Source organism: Tachypleus tridentatus, chromosome 10, assembly GCF_004210375.1.
Source record: "Tachypleus tridentatus isolate NWPU-2018 chromosome 10, ASM421037v1, whole genome shotgun sequence".
NCBI classification, from domain to species: Eukaryota; Metazoa; Arthropoda; class Merostomata; order Xiphosura; family Limulidae; genus Tachypleus; species Tachypleus tridentatus.
In genome coordinates, this window is record NC_134834.1 from 28,479,714 (window position 1) to 28,492,759 (window position 13,046).

The window sequence follows — 13,046 nt, forward strand, 5'->3', positions numbered from 1 at the left end:
TAACTCGTATGCCATTAATGTCCCTCTAATAAAGTCCTGGCCCCACAGGCAATTAGTTTGTAAATGGTTTAAAAAAGTAAAAGTTTGAAAACCCAGTAGGTTCATACGAACTTCATCAATGATCTTAAGAGTTAACAAAATGAAGAGATGTAAACGTAGATAATTAACTTGTGTTGACTAAAGACATACTGTATTTTATCACATAACGAGTAAACTTATACTACATTGTATAATACAATGGGAAGCTTATATTATCTGTGTAATAGGATGGTTGACTTTATGTTACATTGTGCTATATAAAGAGTAAACTTGTATTACATTATATTATGGTACAATGAAATGGTTCATCATGCTATTTATTCAAATACTGTCATTCACTGCAGTGTTATCCTTCACCCTTTTCCTAATCAATAAAATAAAAAAGAATCATTAAAAAATCTCACATATATTTAAATAACTAAACCAATTTTTAGCAACAAAAGAAAACTTCTCTGTAAGAAACAAACAAACAACTTTTAAATAGTCGTTAAAAATCATATGATGTAGTAGCTGCAATAGGTAACAAAAGTAAAACTACCCAAGAGAGGGTTGCTATGTAAGGAATAATAACGTGATGTATAAAGTGGTCAGTGCTGAAATAAATCATCATGTATAAAGTGGTCAGTGCTGAAATAAATCATCATGTATAAAGTGGTCAGTGCTGAAATAAATCATCATGTATAAAGTGGTCAGTGCTGAAATAAATCGTGATGTATAAAGTGGTCAGTGCTGAAATAAATCGTGATGTATAAAGTGGTCAGTGCTGAAATAAATCATTATGTATAAAGTGGTCAGTGCTGAAATAAATCGTGCTGTGTTACTTGGCAGAGATGAGTTGGTGATGTTGATTTCTGACCGAAAGCTCAGCGTGTTTTTCATCATGCAAACATCAAACAAAACTTCTTTTGTGCATGTCAGAAAACTTTATTTATCATCCAATTTCACAAGTGTAGTGCATAAAAGATTCAAGCATTAAGACAACACTGACAGTTGTGCTAAAAGAACACTCACTATAAGTGCCAGTGAAACACTTATTCCATCTCAACATGTTTCATGTTTCAAGTGCAAGTAATCAGTAGCTCAACTTGTTACATCAAAGGAAACCACAATCTTCCAGACATTAATTAACTTAAATAGAGAAGAAATATTAAAAAAAACTAATAAATTTACTTTATAAAAAAATAGAGGTGTCTAATTGCACTGCTCTCTATGTTTCCAATAAATTTGAAAACATTTTATTTTAACATTTCTCTCATATGACTCCTACGTTTAGGACTCTCAGTCACCCGAGCTACTAATGTCGATGTATGTCACTTCTAAACCTTTAAGTCTCGTACTATTATTTTTTTCTGTGGGTATTTATATAAAATTTCCACAGGCAATTGCCTCAATGTGATTCTTTTCATATCAAAACTAAATCACCTCTCTTCTAAGCATTTCAAAATTCACCACAATAGTTAAGCAAAAAAAAAAAAAAAAATGTATCAGAGTTTTAATATTAAAAGTACTTAAATAACTTCTCGTTTTTATGCTCAACATTAAATATATATGTTGAAAACTCCTAAACATGTCTTTATACACACTTGTTGAAGATTACTTACTTCAAAAAAGGTAGAAAAAAAAAGTCAAAGGGGATCACATCGCTAGCATTTTATATTTTCACACACTGCAACAATTCACAAAGTGTAACTGATCAAACTTGGCAGAACAAAGAAAAGAACCGATGCCAATAAATAATGGATTTAAAAACAATATGCCTATAAAAGCTGCACTCTTTTGTAGGAGGAGAATTTGTGTTAACAACCTCATTTTCTTTCCACTACACCCATTACACATAAATATACAAAGATGATATCTAATTATACCAAATTTGTTTTGTTTTTTCACAAATATTCAAGAGTGGACACACCTAGAAAAAACTATACAAGTGCTTCAAACAATAATAACACATTCTTTTGTAAGATAAAATAGAAAAAAAACAAAGAAATAAATAATACTATATTATATATCATATATTGTATAAGTTTAAAAAGACAGTAGGAATCCCATAAATAATTACATATATTTGTTTTCATGTTGGAGTACTCAAAAAGAGATATATATATAACTATTAGGAAAACAAAGTTGAAAGTTATGGAACAATGATCTACTAGTCAAGCAAACAAAATTACATCAAAGAGATAATAATTATATTAATTTTGTTTTTTAAGAGTTCTGGATATTTATATCACAAATTTTGTGGTTCTTTGTGCACTACTTCTCATTACAATATTACACAGTTTAAGATTTATTAACTAATCACAGCTTTCCACAAAATGCATCAGGAGATGTTAACCAATCTTAATTTTTGACAGGACAAATGAAGAAAGTTAATCAATCTTGACATTTGACAGAATAAGGTAAAGAGACATAAGAAAAGGCATTACTTTTGTTAGTGTGAGTCAATTGTAGCCAATGATGACTCTTAACAGAATGAGGAAAATTAAAAGAAAAAGTTAAAAATAATGACTTTTAACAGAATGAATCAAAATAGAAAAAGTATTAACCAATCATGAGTTTTTTGGCAGAATTAGTAAAGATATCTTCACCAACTGGGACTTGTGCCGAAAACAAACATAAAAGAAGTAATAAAGAAATCTCCCATTTGCTCATTACTTCATTCATTCAAAATAAGTAGCCACAGCTGCCTTTAAGTGAAACAAAAAAAAGAAAGAGTTAAAATGATCTTTAGTTATTTCAACCTGATCTCTGAAGAAATTAAAATGTCACCAACAAACCAAATGTAATAATCTGTTTGTTTGCAAATCTTTATCCACTCATCTAACACATGTTAATGTGTAAAAACTGCTTTAGGAGTTTTCTAACAGCAGAAGTTACCAATGTAAAACTAGTGCAGTTACTCCTTATAAGTAAAAGAAAAAAAAAATGAAATTAAGGAGCAGTTTGATTTTGTTAAAATGTTCATTAACAGACTGCAAGTTGATTGGAAACAGAGGACAAAAAGTTTACATCGATTTTGATTCAGTTTTAGTTTATCACTCATCAACATTTTTGTAGTATAGATTCTTCTCTAGAAAAAACCAAAAGAGTGATTTTATAAATGTTTGTTTAATTACAAGAACCTAATGCTCTAATAGATAACTAAATGAGTATAAACTTTAGTGATGAAGTTAATTAATTAATGTAAAAAAAAACTATTCTAAAAGTAAGTAAGAGAATAAGGGATATATTTAAAACCTGAATCATATGATACTCTTTTCTTTTTTATATAAAACCCATGTCTGTTGAGTATTAAAATTTAGCAAAATATTTTATTTCTCTCTCTTTCTTAAAGTGGATAGCATGATTGTTTTATTTTGTTGATATCTAGCAAAGAATGTAATAGAGTGGAAAATAGACATATTACTAAAGTACAACTTCATGGAAAAAACTTAATATTTCTATCTTCCACTGAAAAAATTTAATAAAAAATAAATGATTGCATTGTATATATTTTACTTATTAGGATGAAAAGTTACTGATTTTATATAGGAAACTACACACACACATATATATTTATATATATAATATATATGAAGAAACTTAGGATCGATGGCACTGATCTGCCATTTTGTCTGCCACCTTCTGTCCGAGTCGACCAGCACGCGATTCAACAGCTTGAATCAATTGCAGGTTGAGGCTCAGGTCTACCTGTGTCTGGGTCCCCTGGTAATAAGCTTCTCTTCTCATATTACAACTCAGAACTGTGTGACCATTTTGTTGGAACTGAACACAATCTTGGCCTACAATAAACATTTTAAAAAAATGTGGTATAGAGAGTTATAGAAAAATTTGTAACATAAATTATTTTAAAGCTACTGGTGAAGTAAGTGCTTTATTTGAAATATTAGTTATTAAGTTATAAAACCCTCAAACATATATTAGAGAAGATGAAATAAGTGAGTTCTCAAGAATAATGCAAAATTTTAGCCTAAAAGTCATAATAAAACAGCAAAATAAACATCTAACTGTATTTGTTTTTATTTCAAACGATTATGTATGTTGCATTACATGTAAATAAAACAATTACTGAGGTGACATTTTTCTAACGACTGTTCTTAATGTTATTTGCAAAGCTAGATTCTGAATTCTAAAGTATGAACTCAACATCAGTTAGAATTGCAATTACTTAAATAAATTGAAATAAAATCCAACTGTTTTCTACCCATCACAATGTTCTCAAGAATGAGCAGAAGTGACTTTTAACTTGAAAATTTGTTCCATGCAGGAACAAGAAGTTCCTAGACATGTTTAAAATAAACGTTTTTTTTCCTAACAACAGTTTCATGCTTGAAAAGTAGAACTACTTTTTTTTTACATTAATGTTAACTTCTGATTAAAGCAAATATTTACAGCAAAACTAAATAAAAATCAATTTTTTTAATAAACTATAGCTAACTAAATATACCATTCTTAAATTTGTACTTGTAAAGATTGGAATACACTGTTCCATAAGTTAGGAACCCTTACTTTAAATGATATTTTTGGCTGTGATTCCATTATATAAGAAAACTGAAAGTTGTAAGTATAAATTTGAGCTTTTTTAGAAAAACCTACGTTTAACAATTCATTTTTATTCCCTTTAATGCACTAGTTCTAATAAACTATGAAATAAAAGTTTTTGCCTTTGTTTATTTAGTAAATAAAATGTATTTAGAGTTTATCTAAATACTAAATACCATTAAAGTTATTTCTTTAATTCAATCTTATACTCCAAATGATGTGGACCAAATGTTAATATTCCAGTGCTTTGAACTTGTGAAGTTCATAGATAATCCATTATTTTAAAAATGAGGATGTAAAAAAATCAACATAACATGAATATTATTTATTACCAACAAGTTCCTAGTGAAGTTACAGTTTCTTTTAGACATTTGCTCAAAGCTATGCAATACCACTCTATTCTCTAGCATTTCCTGATTATTAACTGATAGATAAGATGGAAGGCAGCTAGTCAACTGCACCTACTATCAGTTACTGGGGTGTGCTATCAAATAGTTGAATTTGTCCATCACTCATATAATAAAGCATAATTTACCAGAAACAGAATGTGAACCATGAACACTTGGGTTCACAACCTGGCATGCTAACCACAAGGCAATGCCTGACCCATTAATTTACTGTACTATAAATATAGAAATGCTGTAAATGACATTTCAAAATATCTTGATAAAGCATAATGTACAATTACATAAATAATATTTTAAACAATGGAAACATCTTTTCTCGCATATCTACAAACCAGAATAATAAGATATAGTACACAAAACTTAAGCCTTTAAAGCAATTAAAGTAAACAACCAATTGTTAGAATACTTGGAATATGCAGAGTACATAATGATTGTTAGTTTTTTAAAATTCTGAAAAAATAACTTGTATAATTGATGAAAGCCATTCAAAGTAAAACACATTATGTAAAGGTATATAAAGGAACAAAATTTGAATATATGAAGTCATATCACTAAACCTAATACCTTGAAACTCAGTGATATTAAATCTCATTGGATATAAAAAAAAATCATATGTGACTTGGGCATAAAATAATGCGAAATAACTTACTTTCACAATATTAACAAAGTAGTTTGAAAGTTAACAACAAATACACAAAGAAAGTTTTTCTTTGATTTGCATAAATTGGCGGATGTAGCAATATAAAATTAATTGAAGTACGATTAATTAATATAATTCAAAGTAATTTACTTTCAAGCACACACTTGTCACTTGCTATTACAACTTGAAATGGTACTTTCAACAAGTTTGATAACATTTGAAGTTGTTATAAAATATATTACACTAATAAATAAATCTAAATACTGAAACCTGCCTACAAAGTTACATCAAATTGGTTTTGTTACTTACTTTTATTTTACAGTAAATCATCTTACAAAAATTGTAGTTATGATTTCAGGAAAGAATTGCAAGAGCTAGTCGTTATGTTTCATAGAGGAAGTAGGAAAGTTAAACATGCTCGTTTACTAATTCCAGATTTTAAAACAGTGATTCTGAAATGTTATTGTTCAAAAACTGATATTTTTTAAATATCTCTGTGAACTACAATGATATTGATACAATATTCTGTTGCATCCTTCCTGTAATTATGAAACCTCAAAAATAATTAACTCTTTCACTACTACATTTATTAACACTTCAACCAGTGCCAGATGTGCATTTCAATAAACTCTAAAAACAACAACAACAAAGAGACATTTAAAATATTTCTTTACTTATTTGAAACTTTAAACTGTTATGCAAACTTTGGGATATTTGAAGCAGTATAAATACCCTTTATTATTCATGGTGATACAAAATTCCAAAATCACATGGTTGGTATCATATCTTTCAAGGCTAAAACAAGTTATTTACCAGTCCCATATATATACCAATAGAGAATTGTGGGGAGGGGTGTAATCTACTTGGCATTGAAAAGAGTTAATACAATTCTAAAGTTGTATTAGAAAAATACAAGGTAAATAATATTCACATGTTATACAGAATTAGAATTTCTCTTTCATTGACTAAGAAATCTTCAAGAAAAAACTTTATCGTTATGAGTTTAGGAATAAAATCCAAGAGCTAATTTGAAACAATTTTTCTGTGTATCGTAAATATTCACACATTAACACAACTACTTCTCTCAGTTCTGTTTAACTCTTTGTTAATTGTTGATATTTTAACTTTGACCATCCACTGCATTACTAAATAACACAAAAACGTTACATGGATAAAGTTGAAGAAACAATTCAACTTAGAGACAACTATTAAATCAGAGGAGTGAAATGATTGATTTCATGATTATTTACACAGATGTGACAGACCACATGTAAATATAACAATCTCAAGCTTCTTAACAAGGAGGTATATAAAAGAAAATAAAAAATATAGAATTTTTACACAATGACACTATATTACAATCTAAATGTCACTGTGTAAGGAACAGTTGTCAGATTTTAATGATGTATATTTTCTTCCCATTTATTGTAATGCAAGAACTCACTTGAACTTTCTTTCAGCTGTTATTTAATTGTTCATCTTCATCACACAGCTGGCTACAGATTTTTCTTGAAACCTCTCTTGTTACTCTTTTTTTTCACTGATAAACTGTTTATATAATTTTTTTTCTGATTAAAAAAGAAGTGATTTAAAATATCCTTATTTGAACACGTGTGATTTCTTCCTGTCTTTTATTACAATAGCATCTGAACAGCTGCTAATGAATGAAAATATACTCAAATTCTTTACCCACTAAAGCTAAAATATGTTTTCTTAAGAAGAGACATACATCTATTTCACAGCTGTTTTAGCATGCAGTTTTATACCCGACATACAACATGTCTCTCAGAGTTTAACATTCAAAATGCATTTTAGAGTTCTGAATTTTGTTCTTTAAAACACGGTAAATCTCAGAATCTGGTACTCTAACTACATTGTGCAGTTCAGAATTTAGTACCCTGACCACACATGTCAATCTGATATTCTAAATAAATTACACAGTTCAGAAGTTTATGCTCTAAATACAATGTACATCTTAGAATTTAGTACCATGGAACTCAGTACCAACAGGCCAAGCCTTCCGTCATATTAAGAAATTATACCACTACGTATAAAGCTAATCATAAGGTCAGCAACAATTAGGTCATCTAATTCTTCACCTAAAGCATAGCTATAGTTTAGCTAACAAATTTTTAATATTTTCAATTAAATGCATTTAACTTAAGATGTATTAGATATTAACAAACTTTAACATCTGCTACACAAGTAAGCCCAGCATCTTTTAATACTGAGCCTAGGATAGACAACATTGAGATCATTCCAGAAATGGTGATTTAGGGTTATTTCGAATGATTGATCTTAATGAACGAAGCTAGGCACAACTTTTGAATTAAAAAAACAAAAAACAACAACAAAAAACAATTAAATATTAATAAAAATATGACATGATGAAATCTGTATAGATAATATAGTGGTGGTATCACATAATTGGAATTATACTGTATTTCTTATATTTACTCTTCATTGCAAAATGGCATTTGTAATTTGAGAAATCATCTTGTAGCACATTGTGCTTCTGCTCTAACTTCAACACTACACCTTTTGGGCTTTACTGTGCCATTAGTTTTACACAGTATTGAAACTAATGATTTCTTACGTAGATTCCAAATCCACTTTTTAAAGATAATGACACTACTGTACCCATTTTTTAAAGTTTTGCTGTCAGTACAATAATCAATCGAAGAGTCTCCAATCCAGCTAGAATGTCAAATTAATTGGAATATCTTTGAATAAGTCCTTCCTTCTTCCAAACTGGGCCCACACACAGTTTAATGAAATTGCTATGCTTGAACCATCATATTTAGAACATTTCAAGTATATTTCATTGTCACATTGTTTTAATTTATATTTACAAGTTAACTCCTCAATGTTGGCTCTCGTAATCTAGATTAAGGTTGGAGACCTGTTTCAGTTACCTGGCTCAAAAAATAGCACCAAATATCTTTAGTCTAATCAAAACAACCCAAATCTTTCTGGAATGATTCATTATGAGTTCACTTCAAGATGCCAGACTGGCTCATCTGGCAAGCATTAATATTAAAACAGCCAATAGTCATGCTCAAAAATGTAAAATGTTCAATGTAATGACATATTCCCTGGTTAAGTTATTAATTAGTTACTATATTTTTATTACCAGATATTAATTACTAATTACTTTATATCCTATGCTTGCAGAACTGTGCTAGGTTTACTAACTGTGTTATCAGTTTGGTGGATGTATAGGAAAAAGAAAGCCTTATGTGTGGGGTTCATATCCTTTTATTTCATATTATTGTATGGACTTCTCTGATAGGTGACTGCAGATTATTTGATATTACTGTAAATTATGTTCCTGAATTCTGCCATATTTTCAAGTGGATATTACAAATGACCTTTCTAATAAGAAGACCCAGGGTTGAATCCCACCACAAACACTCCTAAAAACCCCACAGAGGGCAGCAGAATATTAATATACAAGATATGAGCTCATTAATATATGCTTATATACAATACTGTGAAAAACTGTTAGGACAAAGTCAAAAGTTTAATTTCAGGTTGCTTTCAAAGAACAATGAAAGGTAAACCACAGATGAAACATCCAAAATTTATTAATCTTCAAATTTAGTACAACAGAAACTCAGTAGAAGTGCTTGAGTTCAGCAAAGAGATATTTTGTGTGTCCCCATTTTGCTTTAATAACTGCAGACAGTTTTTCAGGCATTGTAACAACATATTTAATCAAAGTGTCCTTTGATATTTTACTCCAAGTGTCTCTAAATACACTCCCATAAAGTTGCTATGGAAGCAGTTTTTTGTCTAGTTTTTAATCTATCAAATCCCAGATCTGTTCAATTAGGTTGAGACTGGGGTTCTGTTTGGACTATTGTATCATTTTAATGACTCAAGCAGCTTCTCTCTTAGATAAGTAATTTCTGCATAGGTTAGATGACTGTTTGGGGTCATTATCTTCTTCCTAGTAGAATCCTTTACCAATAATACACAAACCACTTGAACATTATTCCATCTATTTTACAAATATTTCCTGTCACCTCAGCAGGAAAACATCCTACTGCCTCCCTCACACTTCATGGTAAGTGCTATTATGCATTGAAGTGTATCTCACATTTCTTCTGCTAGATGTACAACCTATGCTTGGAACCTAATATTTCTAAACATGAACTAATCCATCCATAACATCTTTCCCAATCATCATTATTTCAGTTTTTGTACTTTTTAACAAATTTCAGTCTCTTGTCAGTATTTGGAGATTGAAGTAAAGATTTCTTTAACTACTACACAACCAAATATTCCATTCTCGTTGAGTCTTCTTAATACTATAGATCTAAACAATTCATCATTTGATACTCTCTTATTTACCTTGTGTTTGTGACTGGTGGCAGTGTTCCTTCTGTCATGAAGTTTGCATTAACAAAGGTACATAACAGTTTCACTTAGTTTAGGTGTTATGCCACTTTCTTCCCTATTTTCAAATTTACCTGTCCATATCTCACAATCTAGAGTACTTGACAGTGTTTGGGAAGCATTTCAAGTCTGCAGCAATTTGTTGAGAGACCAACCAACATCACTAAAGCTTTTATACAAACTGTCTACTCTACTGACAATTCTATATGTTTTGTGGACTGTGGCATGACAACACAACGTAGTGTTAAATATTGTTTGTATCAAGATTTATTTATAGAGTACAGTTAAATCAATTTCTTCTAGCATATACTGGCACCATATGCTAGCTTCTTTCTATATTGTTTAGATACTGCATGAGGTACCATGGCAGTTATTTCAGGCCCTAAATTTAATCAGTATGTTCATTCAAAAAGAAACCTTATGACAAGCCCTTGATACAAGTATATGGTAATTCTAAAGAATGTTGAGTATTCTCACACTGGCTCATTCAGTTGTCAACATGAATCAGTAAAGCATTAACAGTGTTGAAACTTGAGTTTTGTAATAGCATGGAAGAATTAGCCTCAGAGAATAGAAAGAATGATAAAATATTCTCTTGTTATGAAAGTTTTGCTCAGTGCTGTACAATACTGAACCCCAACTTTTATCTGCTAAAGATCCAGAAATTCTCATAAACATGCTTATGTTATTATTAGACTCTGGTGACTGTTATAGTCCACTAACCATGATAATGACCGATATCTGATCCTCACAACCTTAATGTAGGTTATCTAACAACACAAGCAACTAAACTTTAGTATGCTCAACTTTTATGTTTCTGGATTTACTTTCAAAACAAGCAGAATTCATATCAATTAGTTACTGAAGGCAAGGAAAAAACATAATATTAGCGCAACAAAGTGACCAAATTGTATTTCTAAAATGATCTTATACTTAAATAATAATTTATTATACAATACTACAGTTGTAATAAGAATAATTTGCTGGAAATAAATAAATCTATTATATGAGATTTATTGTGTTTTTTTTACAACAAATTAAACAGAAAAACAAGTAAGGATAGGCATAAAATGAAGACAAAATATGAATTTATTACCAGAAAGTAACTTAAAAATTAAATGTTTTACACATGACTATAAGATACCAAATATATAAACTCATGATTAAATTAATATGGCAGTCAAAGAGGTAGGATATCTCATAAAAGAAAAATCATTAAACTAATGGTAACTAAAATGAAACTTTATATGTTTTCTAGTTTTATTAGTTTCATGTTTTACTTGTAAGTGGTTTATACCTTCACAGACAGTGAAATGTTACCACTTTCCTAATGATATTCTTTTTATTCCTTAAATTGTTTGTTTTCAAGGATAAAGTTACATAGTGGTCCTTTGGCACCATACCCATCACAGATACGGAACTCTGATCTTTCGTATTACAAATCCAAAAGCTTAGAGTGGATCCATTTTAATTCCTAGCAGCTAGGCTAAAGTATGAGGAAGAAACATTAAAAATCTCTAATAACAGACAAACAAATATTCAAACAAGGCCAGAGGAATAATTTTACACATGTTTGAATGAGAAGTACAACCTTTACACATTTCGATCACATATTGCGATATGAATTAAAAAATCGCTAGATTGAAAAATCTGTAAAAAGCTTGATTTCTCACAGCACGTAGAAGATTTTGAGATAAATTGCTATATGATACAACTCTACAATTTCATAACATAATCACCAATATAAAGAAACTTCTAGATACATACATGTAAAAATTAAATATATTATTCTTCAGTATTTTGAGTTTATGAATCTGAGTTTATGAATCCTATAATTTTGTATACAATAAGTTTTGTTTTCTCTGTAGCAAGTGTTATTTAATACTAGATCAAGCAGCTGGATAGATTAAAGTAAACTTTAAAAGTGTAAAGCATACATATTAGGAGTAAGTGCATAGGAGTTTCAAACATTATATAAAACTTACAAAATATCTAAATACTCGTTACAAGAGATAAGAAAAAGCCTTCTCAATCTTGATTGTATTTAAGTACAGAGTGTAAAGTAGGTGAATATTAAAACCTTTAAAACACAACTTATTTCTAAAACCTTCAATATTCATTTCAGTTATTATAACTGTTGAAAAAGTATGGCAGGAGCAGTTTTTAAACAGAATGAGGGGGAGATTTTAAGAGAAAATAGTGTTGTTTTTTAAGTGAGAGTAAAAAGAACAGATCAGAATAAACAAAAAAGTGAAACAGATGACCAAACAAAAACTTTAATAACTTTAGATTTATATCTACATGCATACATGAAAATGTGAATGAATTTTAACATAATACTAGAAGATCCTGGTTTTAAAACAGTACAGATATAAGATGATATTCCTTGAACAATAACAGATTCAGTACAATTTACACCTTAAATAACATTGTGACCAAACTTAAAAATTATTTTTATGGTGTAAATAAAAAAAACATGATGTTCAAGGTGTTACAACAGTTAGAACTATGGGCAAAACACAACATTCATTCTTTTGGGAAGTGTCACTACCTCTACCATCCAGACTTTCCCTGATCTTTTGCTCTTCATATTCCAACCTTTGTTCGAGTTTCACTTCAGGTGGTGCTTGTTCACTTAAGAGTTTTTCGTGTTGTTTAAGCCAGAACTCGTGTTGTTTTCGATACTCTCGCAACTCTGATAACGTCCGTTGTAATGAGCTGCACGAAAGACAGAATTAACTTACGCTAAAAACACTTATTTATCTAGATTCCACTGCAAGTTTCCTTCTTGAATATTTCTTTTGAAACATCTAAGCCTTAGAAGCATATGTATGTAGCAACTAAAATAACTACAAATGGTTCAGGAACCTGGGAAGTTTAACTGTCTTTATCACAACTAATACTAACAGTTCGTTATGCAGACCCACATTTATAATAAATTCTGTGTTCAAAGCAGATTTTCCACTCAAAAATAGATATCTACATGTATGAAAACACCTCATAAATCAGTTCTGACA

General features: G+C 29.7%; 1 protein-coding gene across 1 annotated transcript in view; it reads right to left on the bottom strand.

Annotated features, from left to right (window-relative positions):
- LOC143228321 (tetratricopeptide repeat protein 17-like) overlaps positions 1 to 13,046 on the bottom strand; it is a 230,443-nt gene that overhangs the window by 191,199 nt on the left and 26,198 nt on the right. Inside the window, exons 8-9 of the mRNA XM_076459590.1 lie at positions 12,581 to 12,747; positions 3,624 to 3,821 (exon numbers count right to left, since the gene is read on the bottom strand). Coding sequence (XP_076315705.1) covers positions 3,624 to 3,821; positions 12,581 to 12,747 — 365 coding nt within the window. The remainder of the gene's footprint in view (positions 1 to 3,623; positions 3,822 to 12,580; positions 12,748 to 13,046) is intronic.